At 38.1% G+C, this 23,866-nt stretch overlaps 1 protein-coding gene across 1 annotated transcript in view; it reads right to left on the bottom strand.

The window, feature by feature from the left end:
* LAMA2 (laminin subunit alpha 2) overlaps positions 1-23,866 on the bottom strand; it is a 586,660-nt gene that overhangs the window by 251,087 nt on the left and 311,707 nt on the right. Inside the window, exons 14-16 of the mRNA XM_055309905.1 lie at positions 9,952-10,053; positions 8,099-8,310; positions 1,250-1,361 (exon numbers count right to left, since the gene is read on the bottom strand). Coding sequence (XP_055165880.1) covers positions 1,250-1,361; positions 8,099-8,310; positions 9,952-10,053 — 426 coding nt within the window. The remainder of the gene's footprint in view (positions 1-1,249; positions 1,362-8,098; positions 8,311-9,951; positions 10,054-23,866) is intronic.

Below are 23,866 nucleotides of genomic sequence, written 5' to 3'. Positions count from 1 at the left end.
CAAGAATAGAATCAAGGTATTTATTATTCCAATTGAAATAGGAACTGAAAGGTTCAAAGGGAGCTTTCTGGCTTGAATAAAATCTACTAGGTTCTTAATAAAAGAATATGTTTCATCAAATACAGCATGTATTATTTTATATGTAAAATCAAAGTTAGGTTGAGAGAACAAAATTATTTCCACAGTTATTTTTCTCTTCTTTAGATGAATTTTGGAAAAGCAAGTATCTCAATGAATTTCATTTGGTTTTATTTCTACATAAGTGAATCTGTGCCTAGTTAAAGAAAACATACTTGTCATGAATATGACTCTAAATCCTGTGTATCCTCTAAAAGCATGCATTATTTTAAAGTACAAAATAACTGACAAAGCAATGCCTAGAGTATTTCTATAAATGGCATAATGGTATAGTGTGCTGAAGTGGAACGTCTCGGTACACTCAAATGATTCCTTAAAGGCACCATTTTTAAAGAATTTAAGCTCCTATTTATCTGCAAGCTATGTCCTCTATCAGGAAAATGGTGTTTATATTTTTTGACCTGGTTTCAACTCAAACCAATTTCAAACTACCTAAAAAAAAAAATATGTGAGTACAATAAATTATTACCTTAAAATGACATGCTGTGGTATTAAGTAAGACATGTTAATCTCACTATGAATCTAGAATATTGGGGTAATAATAAATATCTCAAATCTTAGGTGCTAAGCAAATCAAAGACGTAGGAAATATTTCAGATCAAGGTATTTCTTCCTCATATATTCTTGACATTTTGGAGATTGTAACCTTCAGATGCTTGCAGTTTGGTATTCTTAGAAATGAAGTAGAGAAAGAGCATGATACACAAGATTAAAGACCAGAGGAAAGGGGGAAAAATATTGCTAGTTCCTCATAAGTACGGAGATAGAAATGAAGGGAAATTATTTTGAAATACTAAATATTATTCTCTATCATTCATCTTATTTTATCAACCAACTACATAGGAAATAAACACATAGGAAAACATCAGATTTTCAGCTGGAGTAAGGTAAAATATCCAAAGCAGAAACATAATTTCAAGATGACATAATGTTAGTACTCTATTTGAAGGCCGTGATTTTTGGCAGACACTCAAGTTTCTTCTTTAAGGAAAACACTATTATTTATTCACGCAATAATTGATGAAAGAGCTAAACTACTTTTAAAACAGTTTATTGAAAGCAATGTTGAAGGAACGTGGACTGCGCTGAGGATTAACTCTTGCAAACTTACTTCACAAGAGGAGCCAGTATATCCAGGTGGACACTGGCAAACCTCCACCGCTGCTGCAATGCTTCTGTCAGTAGGATAGGGGACCGCGGACTCCAGGCCAACAGAGCCTAACCTACAGTGGGAAGAAAAAGATGGTTAAGAGGCAAACTCTTCGGTATCACATAGCTTGAGGAATAGCAGAGTAATAAGGATGTAAATATAGGTAAACTGTGTATGTGGAGAAAGAAGGCCAACAAATATCCATAACTTGATGCTCTCGTCATTCATTGTATTAGATAAAGTCTGTCCGTTAAAAGTGCTCACGACCACCATCATATCAAATGCTGCAAAGATACGAGAATAATCTTGCTCGGCTCTTGGGGTTTAGCTATGTGTTTTGATTTTCTTTTTTGGGGGAGATAGTTTAAAATAATGTAGTTGAAGGTATTTTTAAAAGAGAAAACATTCACATGACTGTTTGACTCACTTTAACATGTAAACTAGAAAATCAAAAGAAGACAATATTAATATCCAGCTTGAGCTTTTAAACTGGAAGGGAAGGGAAGATAAAAGAAAAAAAAAAGCTATTTAGATTTCTTTTTTTTCAGAAACAAATGTGCACATTGGTAGGTAAAAGTGAAACTTTCAAATGCTCAGTTGAATTACTTAAAACGATTTTCTTTCAAATTTTTTTTTCAAATTTTTTTTATTTTATTTATGATAGGCACACAGTGAGAGAGAGAGAGAGGCAGAGACACAGGCAGAGGGAGAAGCAGGCTCCATGCACCGGGAGCCCGACGTGGGATTCGATCCCGGGTCTCCAGGATCGCGCCCTGGGCCAAAGGCAGGCGCTAAACCGCTGCGCCACCCAGGGATCCCTAAAACGATTTTCTTAATTTGTTTTTGGCCTAAATTGAATGCATTGTTCTCTGTATCTCTGGTTTTTATTTTATCAGCATTTCTGTAAAATCTAGTGATTTTAACAGAGTGATTTGGTGTCATTCATTATTTTAGGGAAGAGCTGGTTTGGCCAAATTGAAAAATGCTGTTATATTTCCTTTCCATTTATATAAGAGGAGTATATGTACATTATATGTGTATTTCCCACATGTATTACCTTCCAAAAATATGCAAACTAATATGAATTAACAATTTAAATAAATGTTATTGGTATCTTATTGCTTTTTTCCCATTTTTTCTAATAAGAGAAATTTTAAAAGCTTCATTGTTACGAACACAGACTCAGGAGTGCAGACAGATCAAGATTCATATTCTGTCTCTGACATTTACCAGTCCTATAGCCTAGGAAAAATAACTTAATTTCTCTTGGTTTCAATAGTCTCACCTATGTAATGATGGTAATATGAGTCCATACATCATAAGCTTGATTAAATAATTAAATGAAATAATGAATAGAAAGTTCTTGATATAATACATAACAGCTATTTCCCCTTATTCTTATGACTTGGAAATACAGGTAAGATGATGAAGAGAAAAGACATAATTATGTAAGCTTTTACTGAAAATCTTAGAGTCACATCTGAAACATTGTCCTGGTACTGATTAAAGATTGTTCTCAAAGGTTTTGTTTCACTATATTTCCACTAGAGTTAGATAGGTTAAACTTTACTAAAATAATAACAATAATATATAAAATAAATTATTTTTTAAACAATAAGAACTCTGATTGTAAATCCTTTTAAATAATTTTTTCTTCTTTTCATCCTTTTTTTTAAATTGAAGGTATCCATTTAATTCTACTAAAACAAATGTTACTTTAAGGTTAACCACCAGAGATGAAAATTTTATTGCTGTTTCAGGTGCTTTGTACTATTTCATTTCTGTCAAAACATAAGATGATGACTCAGAACTTCCTGTAGTCTCTATCTTGCAGAAGTTCCATCAAGTATCACTCAGGGGGAACTGATAAATTTTACTCCACTCCTAAAAAGGCGAAGAATCATTTAGTAGCCCAGCAATGTCTGAGTGACCCATCTGAACATTATATTAAACATTATATAAACATTATATTCAAGTGCATTGTATTCATAAACATACTTAATGCTAATATGATAATTCATCTCTTCCTTTGTAGTTCTACCAGTATGTACTGTGCACATTTCCAATGCACTATTTACTCTACTACCGTAAATGTACATGTCTGCCTTCCAACCTGGAGTATGCCTTTTTTCAACTCAGTGATCATTCATCCATCATTCATGTCCTTTTTGCCTAGCCTAACATGACCACATCATAATCATCATTGCTCACGAGCGTCTGCTATCTTCTGTGCACTATAATGGGGGGTGGACAGACATCTCATTTAACTATGAGTGAAGGTAATGTGTAATTGTTATTGTCCACACTGACAAATGAAGAACCTGAGACTCAAAGAAGTGCTGTGTCCATTATGATGCAGTTAGCAGACAGTGCAGCACAGACTCAAACCAAAGCATGACTCCAAAACCAATAATCATCTTGTGACCCTACATTTCCTCCCAATATATTGCTAGATAGCACAGCACAGCAGGTGCTGTTGGTACATCATTTTCTCATCGTCTTCAATCATGAAAGTTAGGTTTTGTTTCTGCCATTTTACAGGAGAGGAAACTGAGACTTAGAAAGATATACGTAGAAGGCACACAGTAAATGTTGGCAGACTGAATGAATCCAGTATTTACATAATTGATTTGGCAAGTAGTCAAAGACAATGGGGAGGAAACACCAAGAGCCCAAGGCCTAGTGAGTTCTGTGTTTTGTTTTGTTTTGTTTTGTTTTTTAACTTTTAAGGGCCTAAAATGATAATTTCTTCAAAATATGGTTACCTGTATCATTAATTTCAAATGGTAGATGCATACTTTGCATCTATCAACCCTATTACCTAATCATCAAGAGACTCTCTTTATTTACAAGGGTTTTTCTAGATTATTTGTTACATAAGTTCTGTGCAATGCTTTTGGTGCAAAGGCCCCAACACACCTTTACTCTAAAAAGTCATATGAATATATCTTGCCTTGAAACAATTCTGAATTCATTTTCAAGCAATAAAGAAGTCACATGGGGTGTATCATGATAAAGTCATGATGGGGGCTCAGTTACGCTGTGTTAACAACTCCAAATTCTTAGTGGCTTAAAAGAAAAGCTTACTCATAAAATCCCCCACAGGTCTGGGTGACCGTTTAGGGCAGCTGACCTCTACTGTATGCTGTCAGTATTTCAGGCAATCTTTATCTTCTCATAAGTTGGATAAGCTCCAGAATCTCATACTGGCAATTTAGTGCTTTTCTTGTGCACATGTCGGGATGGAGTAGGGTGGAGAATCACTCTTGCTCACATATCATTGGCCGAACTAAGTCATATGACCACATCTACTCTCAGAGGTTAGGGAAATGTAATACCACAAAAGGAGGAGTTTGGATCTGGGTATTTACCCAAAGAGAACAAAACACTACTTTAAAAAGATATGTGCACCCCTATGTTTATCATAACATTATTTACAACAGCCAATATGTGCAAACAACCTACATGTCTGACAATACATGGATGGATAAAAAAGATGTGATATATACACCCAATGGAATATTACTCAGCCTTAACAAAGAATGAGTTCTTGTCACTTGTGACAATATGGAAAGACCTAGAGGGTATTACACTAAGCGAAATAAATCATACAGAGAAGGATAATTACCATATAATTTCACTTATATGTGGAATCTGCAACACAAAGCAAAGGGACAAGCAGACAAACAAATGCCAACCACAAAGACAGTAACCAGCTCATAAATGCAGAGAACAAAGAGGTGGTCGTCAGAGTGGAAGGAAGGTAGGGGATACGCAAAATAAGCAAGGGGAATGAAGAGGTACAGACTTTGTTATACAATAAATAAGTCACGGGGATGAAACGTATAGCACAGAGAATATAGTCAATAATATTCTAATAACTTTGTATGGTGATGGATGGTTAACCACACTTCTCAAGGTGAGAATTTTGAAATGTACATAATTGTTGAATCACTATGTTCTACACCTGACACTAACGATAATCTATGCCAACTGTACGTCAATGAAGATTTTTTTAAATAAATAAACGAATGAATGAATGAATAATAAAATTAAATTTAGAAGGAGGAGACCGGAAATTTGATGAGTTGCACTAATGTCTGCCATATGGCAAAAGAAAAAAACCTGCAGAGTTAATACCTATTAGATATTAAGAAAAGCCGAACAGACTCCTTGCTTGAGTTAAATATCAAAGGTGCTACTAAATCCCAGGTTTAGAGAATTTAAAGGAGAAAGCTGCATGATTTGGTTAAGCTGATTTCTCTTACACTTCTAAAAGAAGGCTGCACTTTTTCTGTTTTTATCTTCATCTCACCAATGAGAGCAATGAGAAAGAAACCAATTAATCTTATTGTCTGAGCCTCTCAGCATTCTGGAAAAGAATGACAGCAAAGACTGTCACAATCTTGGAACTAGCCCTGCGTGCTCTATCCTAGATGCCTCCAAGGTCTTAATGGTACTTGGAGACAATGTTATTGCTTGCAGTGACTAAGGTCGGCTGGAAATGCTTCCGATCTGTGTTCCTGTTTGCCATTAGCAAAATGTTTTCGCAGCCCTCTAATTCTATTCTCGTGGTGACCTTTTGAAGTTGGCAAGGCAATTGTCCTCCTCTGTATTTCACAGCCGAGGTGATTGAAATTCAAGGAGGTCAAAGCTACACTTATGTTTACAACTATTAAATAGCTGAATTGAAAACAGAAGTCAAAATCCTGACCTGCAGGCTAGTTCTCCTTCTACTCTTCATCTCCCTCTAACCACACAGCTGGAGGGAGCCGAGTCCGAGGGCTGAGAACTACGGTGGAAGTAAATCTTCCTTAAATACACCCAAACACGAAGTTGTGTTGGATAGCTTCAATTCACTTGCACTTACATACAAACTGGATGCCAAGTCGGAAGCCTACTGTGCAAGGCAAGTCGAAATCAATTCAAGTGGTGTTTTACAAATATGACTCAATCCACTTGTAGATTGAGATAAATAAAATATAACAAGTTCACGGAATTGTGAACTTATGCTGATTTTCTGCATAAGTCGTGAATTTATGCTGATGTTCTGCTTACCTGAAATGGGTTAAGAATTTCATATCTGACATTGGCTCTTCCTTCGAATGGCTTCTTCATTCGAAAAGGCTTCGAATGAAACCGATGATTTTGATGGGTAGACACGGAAATTATCTGACATAAATCAGGAGGAAATGCCTTTGGATTAACTAGTCTGAGAAGCGATGCTGACAAAAATAAATAAGCCCCCTAGCCACTTTTCGTCAATTTGGTTGTCATTCATATTGAAAGCCAGAGGACTCATCCCTCTGTGCCGTTTAAACATGATGACAATCTCTATCTACTAAATGGGAGAAAACATAATTAATTCCTAAGTGCTGCTTCACATCTTCATGGCATTTTAACCCAGCTTCTAGCAGAATTGCCTATGCAAAGGAGGTATGCTGTCTGACAATAGTTCTGTTTATGAATCTGCAGTCCCCTCCTTTGGGAGATGGTAATGATGATCACACGTAGTTGAGACGGTACAAGTGAAAGACAAAGGAGGCCGCCTGAGCGAATGATGCAGGTGGGGGAGCAGCAACATAAAACAAAAACAAAAACAAAATGAAAACCAAGTCTCCTGTAGGTATGCCAGTATTGGAGACGTTGCTTTGACTCTGATTATGTCATGTTGTCAGTTTTGGTTCATGGGTCATCATCTAATTTAATCTCATTTAGGGGGAAGTTGCCATTCTATCATGTATTCTTAGAGCAGAAAAGGAGAAGGGAAAAATCCTCATTCTGATGTACTGAAGTTTACATTTCATTGGATAAATATATCACTGTTTTTAACACCTGGATGGCTCAATCAGTGAAGCATCTGCCTTCGGCTTCAGGTCATGACCCTGGGGTCCTGGGATGGAGTCCACTGGGCCTCCCACTCATGGAAAGTCTCTCCCGCTCCCTCTCCCCCTCCCCAACTCATAAACTCTCTTAAATAAATCTGAAAAAAAAAAAAAAAAAAGGAAAGCATAGCAGCCTATAGTCAGTTACAAGCATTTTCGGTTCCAGTCAGAAGTTCTCTCTTTAAAGAAAAAAAAAAAACTGAAAAAAAGGAAAACAACTAATTCTACATAATGAGCACTTTCCATAAGTGTCACATATAATTTTCCCAACAGACCCTGAAAGGTAGACACTATAATCTCCACTTTACACTTGAAGGAACTAAGTTTCCACAAGGACCAATCATTTGCCAAAGGTCACACATAAAATAAGCAATTGAATCCACTCACTTCCTAGTCAGGCTGGCTCCAAAGCTCACACTCTTTCCTTTACATCACGCGGCCAATAGAGAGTCTTTTATAAAGAGGCTTATGATTACTTAGATGAAAGCCCTTAGGTTTCTTATTGTAAACTCTATACTATTAAGTTAGAAACTAGTTAATTAATTAATTGGAAGAAAACACTTTACAAACCACTTTCCAAATATGACTACTCCAGAGTTATATTTAGTTTCCCACAATCTGAGTCATCATAATGGAGACTTTCTTTTCCAGTATAGAATTTCTCAGACTATGGATCATCATCTTTTTTTAATCACATTCTCTGGCCAAACTATGAAGCAATCATCAATACTAGAAAAGAGCTAAGCCACACTCCTTCTGGGCATTTAAATTTCAAAGCTTTAATAGAAACACTTTTCACAAAACTAGTGCTCGATTCTTAGCTATTTGAAGGAAACCTACAGATCTTCAAAGTCACTCTTCTACCAAATGCATGTTTGCTCCAAAGACGCGTGCCAACCCTGGGAGATACAGTTCTTGAGTTTACCTGAAGATGGCTTCCACCCCAGGGCCATAGGTGATTTGTATGAGGACTCTCTTCAGACTCGCAAGCACCGTCATAAACTCTCTTCTACTGACAGGGAAGTTTGTGCCATGTGTAGTAAACAACTCTTCCTTAAGTGACAATACGTGAATATGTTCTTCATATGGTTGTAGATACACCTCATCTTGGGCTGTGCTGATTCTCAAGTCATTTCCCTAAAGGTAAAAAATAAAGTATAAAAAGGGTCAAACTGTGAAAAAGAAGGTATAAAGGGGTAAAGAGTGTACATATTTGGATTGGCCAGTTGGCGAATGATCCTCAGTAGATTTTTAATTCCAGGTTGGCTTTCCTTTCATTCAGTATATTTCTGGGATATATGAGAATAAGGGAAAGCAAATCAACTATTGGCCTTAACCAGATGCATGATAAAGTAGAAGCTTTGTTATGCATGACTCTGCTTCCACCATTAACTAAAAGAATAGATATTGACAATTCATACATGCATGTGATTACACATACCTTGATTTTCAGGCAAGTGCACAATAGCTGCATATTTTAAATACATTATTTCATGGTGAATATGGGTTGTATAGAGAAACAGGGAAGAAAACTTAGCACAGTGTAGTGTGTTCAGCTTTTGTTTTAAAGGACTCTTCTCTATGGGAAAACAAACAAAAACAAACCAGAAAAGCTCTGCAGGTCTAGTGTTCCCAGTAAGATAATGAATCCCCACAGGGAATGCACGGACTGACCTATGACATTTAGGTTCTCCTTCTTCTGAGTCCATTTATACTAATAATATAGAACTTCACAACATTTTATATTCAGAGAACCCCTTTTATCTTGAAGGAATTCCAAGACACACTTGTAGTTTCACTGACACATTACATACATACATATGTAATAATACATACAGCATCTAGATCACTTCACCTAACACTGAAAATACATATTTTAGGGCAAGAATTTTGTCATTGGTTCACATGCATGAAAGGTTCAAGGCAAAGAACAACAAAGCCCGGTGCTAAATCAACACCAACTCCTTTGGAATCACAAATGTGCATATGAAAGTGTGTGCCTTGAGACTGTGTGCAGTTTGGGGGAAAAGTATGAGAAAAGGGGAAGAGAGCCTCTAAGATATCTTTAGGCTTCCAGCACTTTGGAATTGCCCACAGCCCCCCAAATCCTGAAAGCAGTTTCTCCTATAACTTTCTTACCTAAATGAAGAGTTTTGAAGTCAAGATTCAACTATATCTAAAATAAACAAGTTTCCTTTTTCATTTGTCTCTGCCTAATATAAAGACGTAGCCAATAAAACCTACTTGGAAGCAGGTAAAGATGGAAAAATTAAACTATGTAAATCAGCATTTGCCTAAACACCTCATCATACTTATATTCTTGGGAACATGGTCAATATGTTTTTAATTTAAATTCCAAGTCTGGGGGGCCCCTGGGTGGCTCAGTGGTTGAGCGTCTGCCTTCGGCTCAGGTCATGACCTCAGGGTCCTGGGATCGAGCTGCGCATGGCACCTGCTTCTCCCCCTGCCTGTGTCTCTGCCTCTCTCTCTATGTCTCTCATGAATAAACAAATAAAACGTTAAATAAAATCATAAATAAAACAAACAAACAAACAAACTCCAAGTCTGGTCTAGAGGTCTCCTCTATCATTGGAACCTAACAAATATGCTCAGTCTTTTAGATATATCTCAGGGTGGAACAGAAGCCTGGCATAAAGGTATTTCCCAAGATACAATATCCCCCCCAGTCGTATGTTAGTTAACGTCAAGCCCATGAGGTAAGGTGTAACCTCTTGAGTGTGAAAGAGCTGCACAACACGGATCTGCTCCATACTCTACCTCTAAGATAACCATAACCTGGAGTACACTTTCGGCATCTTCTCCCTCTGCCTCGAAGTCATACGATATGGTAAACATCAACTGTCCTCCAGCTGCTGCAAGCTACAAGAGAGGAGATATGTAATCATTATAAGACAGGAAGATGGGCTATTAAATCAGATTTTACTTACTATTTTAAAATCATTTTATTGTTCTAGAGGGTAGGATTCGGAAGAAGCAGAAATCACAGGAGTGCAGGGGGAGAATGATAGACATTTCTTCAGCAGTAACCTTTATACGAACCTTCCCCATCAACTGCCAGCCTGACATAAATATAAATTCAGGTATTATTTTCCCCAGTATTGCAGCCTTGCTGAGATAGGTTAAGTTCTGTGAAACCAAACACGGCCCCTCCTGTCATTTTCCTCATCTATAGCTTGAGCTTTACAATTCCCAGAGAAGGATCTTTGTCAAAACTGGAAGATTTCTTCCCATCCCTGAGGGTCACTTACTTTCTGTTGGTCTGGACACTTGCAACTAAGACATCACTCCACCTGACAGTGACTTTACACAGACTGCAAGCTAAGCTGGGAAAGGTTGTTGGTCAGGGCAAAAGAAAAGAATGGCGGCAAATTTTATATTATGATACAATTCAATCAAAACTCCCAAAGAAGATACACTTTTCCCTGTGCAATCAAATATGCTTAGTTGGAATGAATGTCATTATCCCTTTTCATTAAATAAACTTCTTTTCTTCCAAGATGCACTCCAAGCCCCGTATAATGGGTGCTTGATTTGAGGTTTACATCTTCTGACATTGACAGTAACCTTGTAGAATGGAAAAACAAAAAAACAAAAAAACAAAAAAACAAAAAACAAAAAACAGAAAGCAAGCAAGATCATTTATAGGACAGGAATCAATATCGGAGCTTGAGTGACAGATGCAATGCAAATACTGCCGGCCTTTTTAAAAAATTCCACTCCAGCGCTGTAAATAAAGACATTCCTAAAACAAAGCTGATGATCTGTATTCCGCCGTTTGCTCCAGGCTGACAGACAGAGCCCCAGCTTTGCGGCCCTGGGCTCTCTGTGGCCTCCTGCTGCAGACCCCGAGCACAGAGCGATTGGGGGCCTGCAGGGGATGGAGGAGGAGGAGGCACTGCTTCCCCCAGAGCTGTTCCGTGGGGATGCACGGAGCTTGCTCTGGCTGATTAGACAAGGCTTTCAAATTGCAGCTCTGCAATGTCTTCTAAGAGCTCATTACGTGGAGCTCTACGAGGAACTAGAATTCAGGAAACTTCTATTCCCCTGTTCCACTGAGAAATAGCCCTACTCTAATGTCTTTTCATATATAAAATAATAAATATCTGCCTGGACGATAGCACTTGGCATTATTGTGAGTAATGAAGGGTGAATCTGTGTAAAAGGTTTTCGGTTCTATTAAGATAAGCATCCTATATATTACCTCGCATACCCGTTCAAAATCAGCCAGACCATTTTCTCAATGAGAGGAGTCTAGACAGGCAGCAGGAAAAAAAAAAAAAAAAAAACATGCCTTATATATTTCAAAAAAGACTCAACTATTTAGAATTTTCCACATTAATAAAAATATTCAGTAGGATGTAGGGATGGAGCTTGGGAAAAACACTAGGATACAGATGTATAATGCTGCGAAGCTTTTGACTTCCAAATACATTTTGATCATATAAAATTTGGACTGCATGCTTTATTTATTTATTTATTTATTTAGGGAATATGTTTCCCTAAATAAAAGGGGAAAAGGTCAATTTTAATTCATAATTTCTTAATTTAAAAATCACAAAAATGTGAGGAACTCAGAATTAAAGGTAAAGTCTATTTTGCTATATAAGAGCCAAAGGGAATATGACTTGAGTATCTAAGGATTTTTTTTTTTTTTTAAAGATCTATTTACTTATTTGAGGAGACACAGAGAGAGCCTGCCAGCATGTGTGCATGGGGAAGGACAGAGGGCGAGGGAGAGGCAGGCTCTCAGGCCCACTGGGGACTTGATACCCGGACCCGGAGATGATGACCTAAGCCAAAATCAAGAGTCAGACACTCAACCGAGACACCCAGGTACCCCCGAATATCCAAGCTTTTTAGACTTTGCTTGAAACAGAAAAACGCTTCATTTGTTACATTTCATTTGTTTGTGTTGTTGCCATACCTACTCATAATAAAGTCATATAAGCTGTAAAATGATATGAGAGGAATGAGGATGGAAGCAGGAAAAATAAACAAGAAACAAATCAGAGGAAGAGAGGCCCTTCTGCAGGTCAAGCGTAACACAAAACATGAACTAAGGAGTGGAATTAATTCAGCTTCTTCTTCTGAGGGCTTATGGTAACGATAGTAACACAAATGAAAACTTGACTTTTCACTCACACGTCGTACCGCAATTTTCCCCCAACGTCCCGTCCATCTTTGATACCTGTACTTCAGTATCAGAACCCATTTTTGAATCATCTGTGTTTATGAATGAACTCATTTTCCTTCCACCTAAGTTATATGGAAACAGACCAATTTTACAAAGGCGTATAATGATGTCACCAGCTTTGTTTTTTTTTCTTCCTACATCACAAATATCCATTTCCATAATATTAGAATCATAGACCCTTTTCAGTCGCTCTGAAGGTGTATATTTAGGGCCATTTCTATATTGCAGCTTAGTCAAGTAGTTATTTAAGTCATTTTGAGAAAGGATTTCTTACGATTCCATCCTGCAGCTTACAGGGTGTCTTCCCAGCAAGGCACGCCGTCCCAGGGACGTCTGCGTGGGGAGTTGGTTATAAGACAGTGTCCTCTTGGGACATTGTTTTTGGGGAAAGGCCTGTGGGAATATGCAGAGCACAGACTATCCTTTCCCGCAGCCGTGGGTAAGGAAGTCTCTGCCTCTTCTCATAGCCCCGCTGCTCCATAGTCCTGCTGCCACAGTCACCTGCTCTTCCTCCACGTGTGTCACCAGCCCCCATCATCCCTTCAGCACCCTGATCTTCAACATCTCGGTCAAATCCCGTGTGCACAGGGCTGCCAATCATGGGCTGGCCTCACTGTCTCCTGTAGCGATTATCTGTGGCTCCAGACTAGTTTCACTGTCAACTGAGACATAGGGTGCAATGCAGAGTCTCTTCAGTCCTACCGTCCACCCTTGGCCATCTTCTCCCTGTCTTGTGCCTCCAGGGCCCCATTGAAAGCGTCCTCTCGATGCATCTCGTTGGCAGCTGTACCTCGCAACCACTCATGTGCCTTGGGTCCGTTGTTATTCCTAGCTGCATGTGGCACAGGACTGTTCCCATGGTTCTTGGCTCCTTTGTCGTCTGTTGCACCAAACTTCCGTGACCCCCTCCTCTACCATGGCCACACCACTGCCGCCCTCTTCCTTCCCACGCTGTGCTCAGTGCATGGATGCCTCCAAGACTCTTATTCCCCTTTGGTGGCCCTTTCTTATTGACCCTCGAGTCCTCTCTGGTGGATTTAATTACGTTTATACCTGCTTCCTCAATCCATATCCTCTCTCCAGTGCTGTGTCCCTGTATTGTTTGCTTGGGACGCCATAACAAAATACCACAGACCGGGTAGCTTAAACAACAGAAATCTGAGATCAAGGGGTCAGCAGAATTGGTTTCTTCCACAGCCTCTCCTCTTGGTCTGTAGATGTCCCCATCTGTGTCCTCACACGGTCTTCCTTCTGTGTTCACCCGTGTTCTGATGTCTTCTTCTTACAGGGACACCAGTCATATTAAATTGGACCCACCCTATCTCACTTCAAATTAATTACCTTTTTAATCCTTTCTCCAAATAGTCACATCCTAAAATTCTGGGGGGTTAGGACTTCAACACATGAATTTTGGAGGCAGGGATACGGTTCAGCCTCTAACAGTCCCATCCTGAGTGATTGCTTAATAATGTCTCAAACACTCAACATACCCAGTTAATCTCATTACCTGGATATTCCCAGGAAACAAACTTGATTATCTTCCCAACTTTAATGATTGGGTCAAGCCAATTGCTTTATTTCTATGATTCAAATTAGAACCCATAGGTGTAAACATAATACTGTTTTCATGGCATTATTTATATCAAATTAGTCTCAATCTTATTCTATTGAAATGCTTGTCTAACTTTCTATTTTCATTGCACATCACACTTCCTAGGTACTCACGGAGCATTTGAATTTAATTCTCTGACTTAGGTCATTTCGGGGGGAGGGGAGAATTTTATCAACTATTACTTCTGCGGGTGCCTCCCTAATGAAGGGCCTCTCGTGGCCCTGGGAATCTAGAATATTCAAGTTTCTAAGCAGTGGCAATACTCTCTAGGGTCTACCTAGGCCCTCTTTACCAACTGTGCAGGGGTGCCCAGGGCCCCTCAGTTAACTCACATGGGCACTGTGGGGCATGTCCGTGTCTAAAGGAGACTCGAGCCGTATGGTGTCTGTTGGACACCACACAAACAACGAGATTGAGGTACCTCACAGTTCTAACATGAGGAAGCTTTGTGTACCTTTCAGGGATATTCTCGAGCCATTGAGCTCCGTTTTTGCACTCTCAGCCACGTCGTATCTTTGTTAAGGGAAGTCTTCAGTGAATGCTGTGATAAAAACCACAGATTGCACAGAACTCAATGTGAAACAGAAATTAAAAGTAGTGGTGTCTGATCCGTTTCTAGATTTAGGAAGTTTTGTATTACCCAGAGGGCATACAAATCACCTTTAGGAAGCCACTGTGATCATGAAAAAAAAAAAGAACTTATTAATTATTACATGCCTGGACTGATGTGATTATCTTTTTAAATGGTTGCTAAGTTGGCAAAATGTAAATATTTTAGGTTGTTCAGTCCTCACTCCTGTGGCATATTTCAACTGGTCTAGGAGACCTTGTGGAAGAAAAAAAAATACAGAGAACCTAAGACTTAGTACCACAAAATGAAGTAGTTTGGGAACTTCTGGCCTACCTCTTTTGATAGACTCTTCTGCTACTTTTATTTGTTTCAACCCATTTTCCTGCTGACATCCTTATTCCCTCAGTTCTCTGATTATCTGAACTCTGCCTTTCTGTCTTTCTTCGGCTAGTGTCCCACTGGTCAGAAGACGGAGATGCAGAGGGGATTTCTCAGTGACAGAGAATCTGCACAGGCACAGCGAGACCTCCAAGGGCCTCGAGGACAGGAAGCGCCATGTAAGCCGCGTTGCCCCTGGATGCTGGGGGAGGCACCCTGACGACACAGCCCAGGCCGTTGGTAAGCCACGCATATCGTGCATGACTTTGGTGTTCCACAGTTTTGGACTTCATAGACTGCATTTACTAGTTTTATCTTTGAGACGTTCAAATCCATCCACCTTGGGGACAACACTGATTCCTCTAATTTTACGGAGTGCCGCGTGTACTGCCAATAGAACATTTCATCTTCCCCTGCTATTGAAGAACAAAACGGTCACGATTCCATTGGCCAGAGAAATAGAGTTTTCCACAGGTAGAAGTAAGTGTCACTCCAGTTCACACTGAGGTGATTCTTACATTTACAGGATAGATGAGACTATATTTACCAGAGATGAAAGTTGTATTTATTTTCAATACAAAGAGAAAGTGAATTTAATGAGGATAGTTCATTTCATAAGGGTCTCCAAAGACTCAGGTGTTCAGTTGTTTGGTTTTCTTCTTCTTGTTTAACTTTATATCTATTAAGCAAAATTCTCTTCAGGTGGATTCAGATATCAAATTGAGAGGCACTGCAAGGAAAGGGAGCAGCACCCATTCATTCCTGGCCATGCTTCATCTCTAAGCCCTCCTCCACTCTCCGGATCCCCAAATCCACCCCATTAAGAAAAGAGCAACACAAGTAGCTGTTTCCCTACGAGTACCTGGTTTAATACTACCTTCAGGGGGAGAGAAACAGCTTGTTTGCAAGCAGAATCACAGTTACAATGCAACCTATAACCTGATGTCACACATAATAATGTAGCGTGCACGCGGACCCTTGCATTAAAGACTTAATGAGACAGGCAAGGTCTCCCTCACGAGTGGAAAAGGCTAAAGGTAATTCGTAAAACTAAGCCTTACACCAATACGTAGTCTAAGGCTCCCTGTGCTGTAGCCTTCCCCACCCCCAATCTCAAGAACTAGGGACTGAAGTGTAAAGGAAGTGTGCGGATCTACAGGGGATGACACACTTGGGGGGAAATTCTTTCATAAAATGAGACTGGAATATTTGGTTGTCTGATATCAGAATATCGTTGCTTTTATTCCACCACCTGGGGTGTAAAACCTAATACTTACCTTTGCTCACCAGGGCAAGGATTTCAGGAGATATACTAAAATCAAATGAGGAAAAGTCTTGTAATATGAAGCAGGATTGACGATAGTATATGCTACCTTCAACGTAGTGCCCCAAACGTGGTCAGTGGTTCATCTTTCTACACTTGGAAACTCCCGAGCCTGAAACTCTGAAAATGTGTCCCTCCCACCAAAGCGTTCACTGGCGCATCTATCCACCAAGCCCTCCTTCAACGTGGAAACAGCTTCACGTTTTGTTGTGCTTTTCTGTACATTTGTAACACTGAGATAAGAGCGTGTTTCTCTTCTTTCAAAGTTTGATAATTAGAATAGAACGGACATAAGGGGATGTTGAAGAGAACAGGGATTTACACAGGAGACCTTTAAGTTAACATCAACTTAATGCACAGAAAAAGGAGTAGGTGTTGTGAGCCTCAAATGGAAACAATCTGGAAACTTTGGCTCAGAAGGCAAGAGACCATGTTATGTAGTGTAGGAGGTACAAAGAGGAAGATCTTGAGTATTTTCCTGCCTGCCTCCATTCCTTCCTTCCTTCTCTTCCTATCCACCTGCTTTTCATGCCTCTTTCCTTCCTTTTACCCATCTCCTCCCTTTTCGCCTCCTCCTCTTCTCCTCCCCCTCCTCCTTCCCCCTTCCCTGCCCCCACCAGCTCCATCTCCTCCTTTTTCTGATTGCTTTTTTTTTCCTTTTAGATGTGGCCACATCCAATCTGATAATTCTGCATTCTTTTGTATTTTGTATCTGCTGGATTTCCTAAATATACAAAGTAGGGATGAAAATTACGAATGTGACTGCACCAACGACAGGGTTTTATGGCAATCCATCAGAGATCCTCTCTCAGTGTCACACCAACTGACCAGTGTCCTTGGAGCCCAGTTCTCTAACCGCTTCATTGAGCTATCAGTATGAGCTTCTCATATGAATCTTTATAAAATTGATGATTTATTCACTTGAATAATGCCAACTTATCTTTAACATAAGCTTTCTGTCTCCCACCTAACATAAAGGTCCAGTTATACTTTCTCTAAACTCAGTTATGATTCAGAGCAAAAGGAATGATAAGGGTTTGATCAGGTAAGAATGTTTCTGGTTACAGCTGAAAGCCAGACAATTTAGTGGTTCCTATATAACAAGAGGTCCAGAACTAAACAGATCCAATTTTTAAAAGACGGCAAACAGGGGATCCCTGGGTGGCGCAGCGGTTTGGCGCCTGCCTTTGGCCCAGGGCCCGATCCTGGAGACCCGGGATCGAATCCCACATCAGACTCCTGGTGCATGGAGCCTGCTTCTCCCTCTGCCTGTGTCTCTGCCTCTCTCTCTCTCTCTCTCTGTGTGACTATCATAAATAAATAAAAATTAAAAAAAATTTTAAAAGACGGCAAACATTATTTCTCCTAATTTCACGTATTTTCTACACATACTTAGATCCATCTGAAGATACTTAAAAATATAAAAACTCCATAAAGAGATTTGCTAAACATCATGTAGAAGATGATGAAGTACTTAAAAGTACGGCATCCCATACATAAAATCAAGAGTGTTTCCCCTAAGTTCTCCAAATGAGAAAACTACTTGTTATTTGTGACACGCAGTGACCAAGTACTGAGTTGAAATAATACTGTCTCAACAGATGTAAGTAAATGGTAGCAGCCAAATTCTCCAAACTGTTTTTGGTTATCAGGCCCAGACTCAAAAACAGGATTTTTGCAACAGCTGCTTGTCTTCTGTTTACTTACTTATGTTTGGATGGAATGTTCCATTAGTTCTCTAGCTATGGGTGGGATTAATTTATGTGTAAATATTCAGTACAAAAAAAAATACATGTAATACATAATTAAATACTGATCTAATCAAACTGTAAATTATGGTTTTATATATCCATAACTTTCTTATTGACTAGGGCTTAATTTTTTTTTAAGTTCTCTGCCAATAAAATAGAAAACTGCATGCTCATGATATACAACATGGATGTTGATTAAAATAACAACATACATTTTAATCCAAGTTCTATTAAGTTAAAGAGAAACAGACTATTTTCACATAAATGACAAATGAATATATATTTTTTCATACATTTATTCACGCATAAATTATTGTGAAAAAAATTTATGAGGACATTGTAAGAAGGAGATATCAATAATGCTATTTTCTATTTGAATACAAATTTTAGCTAAATTTTCTCTTAGTCCTTAAGCATTTTGTCCTATAAGGATATACAAGGATATTCTTTTTTTTTTAATTTATTTATTCATGAGAGACACAGAGAGAGAGAGAGGCAGAGACACAGGCACAGGAAGCAGGCTCCCCACAGGAACCCAATGTGGGACTTGATCCCAGGACCCCGGGGTCATGACCTGAACCAAAGGCAGATGCTCAACAGTGGAGCCATCCAGGTGCCCTGAGGATATTCTCTATTCTAGATAGTATATGGCTACTGTATAGCCATGTATTGCAGAAGCAGGAACAAAAGTGTAGTAAACAGAATTCTTATCATTCCCATAGGCAATTCTCAATGTTTATACCTTCAGCAACAGTGACTATGGCTGGAAGGGCTGTATGCTTAAATGAGCTCAATTAATTCCAGGTTACACTGTTTAAGTAGATGATGTTTTGAAATAATAGTCAACTTATTTCCCACAAAGGCAGATGCTAAAATACTGGTCCTGGAATACTATTTTGATCTGATTCACAATTGACCTACCACTCTTCCTTTTTCTCTTTTCCCTTATTCATGAACTCGGCAGGTGATTCGTTATTCCAGCAGAAGCTGGTTATGAATTTTAGAAGAAAAGATTCCCAAAGATGCAATGGAAACTAAGTCATACCCCAGAGGAGAATCAACAGGCTAATAAAATATTTCAAGTGTCTTCTTCTAGAATGAACAGATAAAGATTTGTGTTACTTTCTGATGTGTCTGTTAACATGGAAATTGGATATAAATCACACAAAAGATCAAGCTCATTCCTGGAGATTTTTCAGACCTGGTTTGGGTTCTGGTTCTGCCTCTAAAGGTTGTATGGCCCCTGGGAAAGTTATTTATGCTTTCAGAGTCTCCATTAATTTTCTCTGAAACGAGCTGAATTACACCTACCTCAGAGTTTGTTCTGAGGATGAAATGAGAAAATACATAGAAAAGTCCTCACTTGGTACTAGATAGTATATATTCAATAAATGTTGTAAATCATAGTGTTTTAATAAGTACAATTCTCAGAATTAAAATATATACACACTTCACACTAAAAACCTCATCATAATGATATTTGTTTCATGATTCTCAATACACTTTGAAACCTCAGAGCTTCTGGAAGAGATCACAGTATTGGGAGGATTCAGATCTTATTCATGTTTTAATGTTTCCCTGTGGTACTTTGCATAAGCATCTTAGAGAAAGCAGATATTGCATAAATATCTGCTGAATTTTAATCAAATTCAACACCATATATCATTTCAATGTATTATAGATGGAGAAGGCATAAAAAACCGGGACAAATTTGTACTACCCCCATGAGATCGCTTGCAGTTGTTAGAATAGGCCTTTATTGACTTCTCTACTCTTGTCTTTGTCAGTCCTAAAAACAGACCAAAGGAAATATGTCTATTTGAGTTTTTTGGTGATTTGAGTTTACCACAGGAACTTACTGTGCTGCCGACTGGCAAACTCTAAGTGCTCTTATTTTAAATAAGGCCCCTTAGCATTTAGGAAGTTTGATCTGCAGTTGAAAGGAAAATAAATATTTTAGTCATTTAGACATTTACACATATAAAGCAACTATACGTTATTACTTTTCACCAGATTCTATATGCTAGGATAATAGTGTAAATTCCAGCCCCCACTAATACATATTTTATGTTACAAATACATTTTCAATATATTCTGATATATTGGCAAACAATGTACTCTCTGTATTAAAAAGACACCTAGCATACAGATTACAGGAAGCAATGAGTCAACTGCCAACATAACGAGTCTGAGCACATTCCTGATGCCACCATTTAAGGGAGTAAGTTGACAAATTAGAGGTCAGCCAAAGAGGTGTGACCAGGATGCTGATGGCTCTAAAAGCAGATCAAGAAGTTTAGAAAGGTAATGGGGACATTTAACCTTAAAAACAGAAGACATAGGGAAAACACGATTGTTTTCTTTGAATGTCTAAAGGCCTATCATGTATAATCAAAAGGACATTGGCTCTGTCACATAAAAATGGACTCTCTACAAGGAAATGGGGGAGGGATATTTTTTGATCCTGCTTAAAAATTAACTTCTAATATCCAGAACTGTTGAAAATGGAATGAGCTCTGTAGGGTGTTCATATCCTTGTAGATATACGAATAGAGGTCCATCTGTCTCGGAAGATGGAGAAGGAATGCCTACATCTGCTAAGAGGTTGGACTAGATCTGATATCACCGGGAAATTTGCAAGTCTACCATGATAAATTTTACAGCCAATTTACTAAGTAGTTGGTTAATTATATATCAGAGTAACCCTTTTCAATTTCTATTGTAGACTACCACCAGGATGGTAATCAGCTTCACATACACCTGCTCCTTGTTCTGTGGTTTTAGAGATAAAGCATTTAAAGGACAGGACAACACATTTCATTAAGAGAACACTACTTGTATCGACAGTATCAGAGATTGGGAATGGCCTAGTGGGGAAAGAGTACAGGTTTTAGAGCTAGTCTTCTTGGGGAGCAGGGAACAGCTCTACCGCTGTGTGTAAAATTAAAAGGATGCAACAGTAAATACCTCATAGGGTTGTGGTGAGAACTCAGTTGAACAATCTAGAATAGGGCTCGACACTTTATCAAAGTTTAATAAAGTTAGCTGCAACCATTTTTTTTGTTGCCATTATGGAAAATAATCTCCAAAATTTTGAAACTATTCAGAGCAAGATTCTCTGATTACCACCGTATACCACTGCGACACATTAGTATGATCTGGACTTTTTAAGCTTGAAGATAAAAACATCTGTATTTTTTTTTTAGCAAGACATAGATAACATAAAATATGGTACATCTTAAAATTTAAGGGGACGCAATTACTGAGCCATATATAATCAACTTAATATTTATATGGAACTTTAGAATTTAAATAGCATTTTTGCATCATTTTATTCAATCTCTAAAAATTTTATAGGGTGGGTTTGTGATTACATTATTATATTGTAGACATGAGGAAATTGAGGCTTTAAGAGGTTAAGTTGTACACAGTCACACTGTGACTTTAGCTATACTGAGATGCATTCCTGATTTATGTTTACTTTGTAAAATATTCCCCCTCAAGATTCTCTGTCTCTCAAACACACACACACACACACACACACACACACGCACACACCCACTCTCAATATGCAAGGTGTCTATAATGCAAAGATCATGTATTTCAGAATAAAACTGACCTATTAGAGAATATGAGTCCATATAGTTACTGTGTGACTTTGGGCAAATTTAATTCTGAAGTTTACTTTGTGTTATGTTTAAAAGAGAATGAAAATACCATCTTGAAGGGTTTTTATAAGGAATTCATGAGAGGAACTATGTAAAGCTACTCTGTTCTATACCAGGCATACAGAATTTCTTGAAACATTATTTCTTTTTTTTTGAAACATTATTTCATTTTCCCTCCTATTTTGAGAATTCAGTAAATGCAAAGTAGGTTTGCTAATTCGAGTCTAAGCACTCGTGTAGGAAAAAAAAAAACTATGGTTGCTGAAACATGAAATATCCTATCTTCATTAATAATAAGAAAAAAACAAGGTAAACTTTTCTAAAATACTGTATTTTCCTCATTGACTAGTAAAGATCTAAAAGTTTGATAGCATCATCTATTAGTGAGGGGGTTAGGGAAACAAGCACTTTCATGCCTTTACGGTAATACGTACAGGATCTATGGGGTCAATCTGGCAATGCTTATTTAAATTAAAAATGCATATACACTTTGACATAACAATTTTGGTTCTAGTTAATTCAACAGCTATACTTGCACATATAGGATATAGCTAGCTGCAACATTATTCACTGCAACAATGCTTGTAGAAAAATATCGAAAATAGTCTAATGTCAGGGATCCCTAGGTGGCTCAGCGGTTGAGCGCCTGCCTTCAGCTCAGGTTGTGACCCCGGGTCCCAGGATCGAGTCCCACGTCGGGCTCCCTGCATAGAGCCTGCTTCTCCCTCTCCTGTGTCTCTGCCTCTCTCTCTCTCTCTGTCTCTCATTAATAAATAAATAAAATCTTAAAAAAAATAAAATAGACTAATGTCCATCAATAGTGATTACTAATAGATTAATAAGGATAATGATGGAAATGCCACTCTGCAAAGTAGTTTTATAAACATTAACTCTTTTAACCCTCAAACAGCATTAGGTAACAGGTACATTCCTATCATTACATTCATTCTAAAGATGAGAAAACTGAAATGCTGGGTGATTCCATACTTTGCTTAAGGTTGAAAGGTTGGCCGGTGGTGAAACCAGGATTTGAACCTCAAAGTCTAGCACCAGAGTCAATGTTTAATCTCTTTTATGACAGCTGAACAAACTTGGGTGCATCCATTCAGCAAAACAACCAACCAAATAAACACACCACATACACACAGACACACACAGGAAGAAAATCTTTATTCATTAATATGGAATTATCTTGATTATATTAAGTAAAACAACTCTAGTGTGTTTTTATAATATGTGTGTCATACAACCATTTGTGTAGAATGAGGGGAAATGATATATGTGTATGCAGTTACATGTGTATATATATTCTATTAAAAGATAAATGTAAAAATAGAGAAAATAAGATTTAACCCAAATACATGGTTACTATTCTGATATTATTCATTCTTTAATTAATTGTACCAGATGGAATGACTAATAGAATCAGCATTGCTATCTGGAATATATGAATGAAGTAAAATATTTGTGATTTAAGCACCTGCAATGTGTCTCTGGTAACCAATTAGAAAGTGTGTTTTATAAAGAATGCTTAAAAATGTATTTATTGGGGTTTCTGGATGAGTGGTATTGAGAAAACACAGTGAAAAGGGGATCAGACCTGAGTGCTAGTCAGCCTTACACAAACCAGATGTGTAATTTCAAAAGTATTCGTCTCTTAAGAATGAAGCCAAAACCAAAGTATAAGGTATGGGAAGTAAAGAGAGCTGACATGATGTCTCGGTTCATGAGAATCTCATGGAGTATGACTTTGAACAAATATTTATCTCGGTGAGCTTTAAAAATCATCGTCTCCATTCTGCAAATTTCAACAATTTTCCTGCTTATTTTACTGTGTTATTTTGAGATGTATATGACGTACTATTTATTAACACATTTTGGAGACTACATATATTCACAGTTTCATTATTTAATACCTTTAGTTCTAAGATCCCCTGACTTAAGTGACAATAAAAATCTGGTGCCTATCAGATTATATGATTTCCACTAGATGTTCAAGCCTTCTTGCTTCAGTGCGGAAACCCTCTAATATGCAGAAATTACTGCACTCAAGTAAATGTATCACATGGCATTTTGGATTTTCTTCCCCTTCACTTTTTTTTCAGTAGATAAATCATTAGAATAAAATACTGTCCCCAAATTCTACAAATTTCAGACATTTACTAAAAGTACGT

Source organism: Nyctereutes procyonoides, unplaced genomic scaffold (assembly GCF_905146905.1).
Source record: "Nyctereutes procyonoides isolate TBG_1078 unplaced genomic scaffold, NYPRO_anot_genome, whole genome shotgun sequence".
NCBI classification, from domain to species: Eukaryota; Metazoa; Chordata; class Mammalia; order Carnivora; family Canidae; genus Nyctereutes; species Nyctereutes procyonoides.
This window is presented reverse-complemented; position numbering and strand designations above follow the sequence as displayed.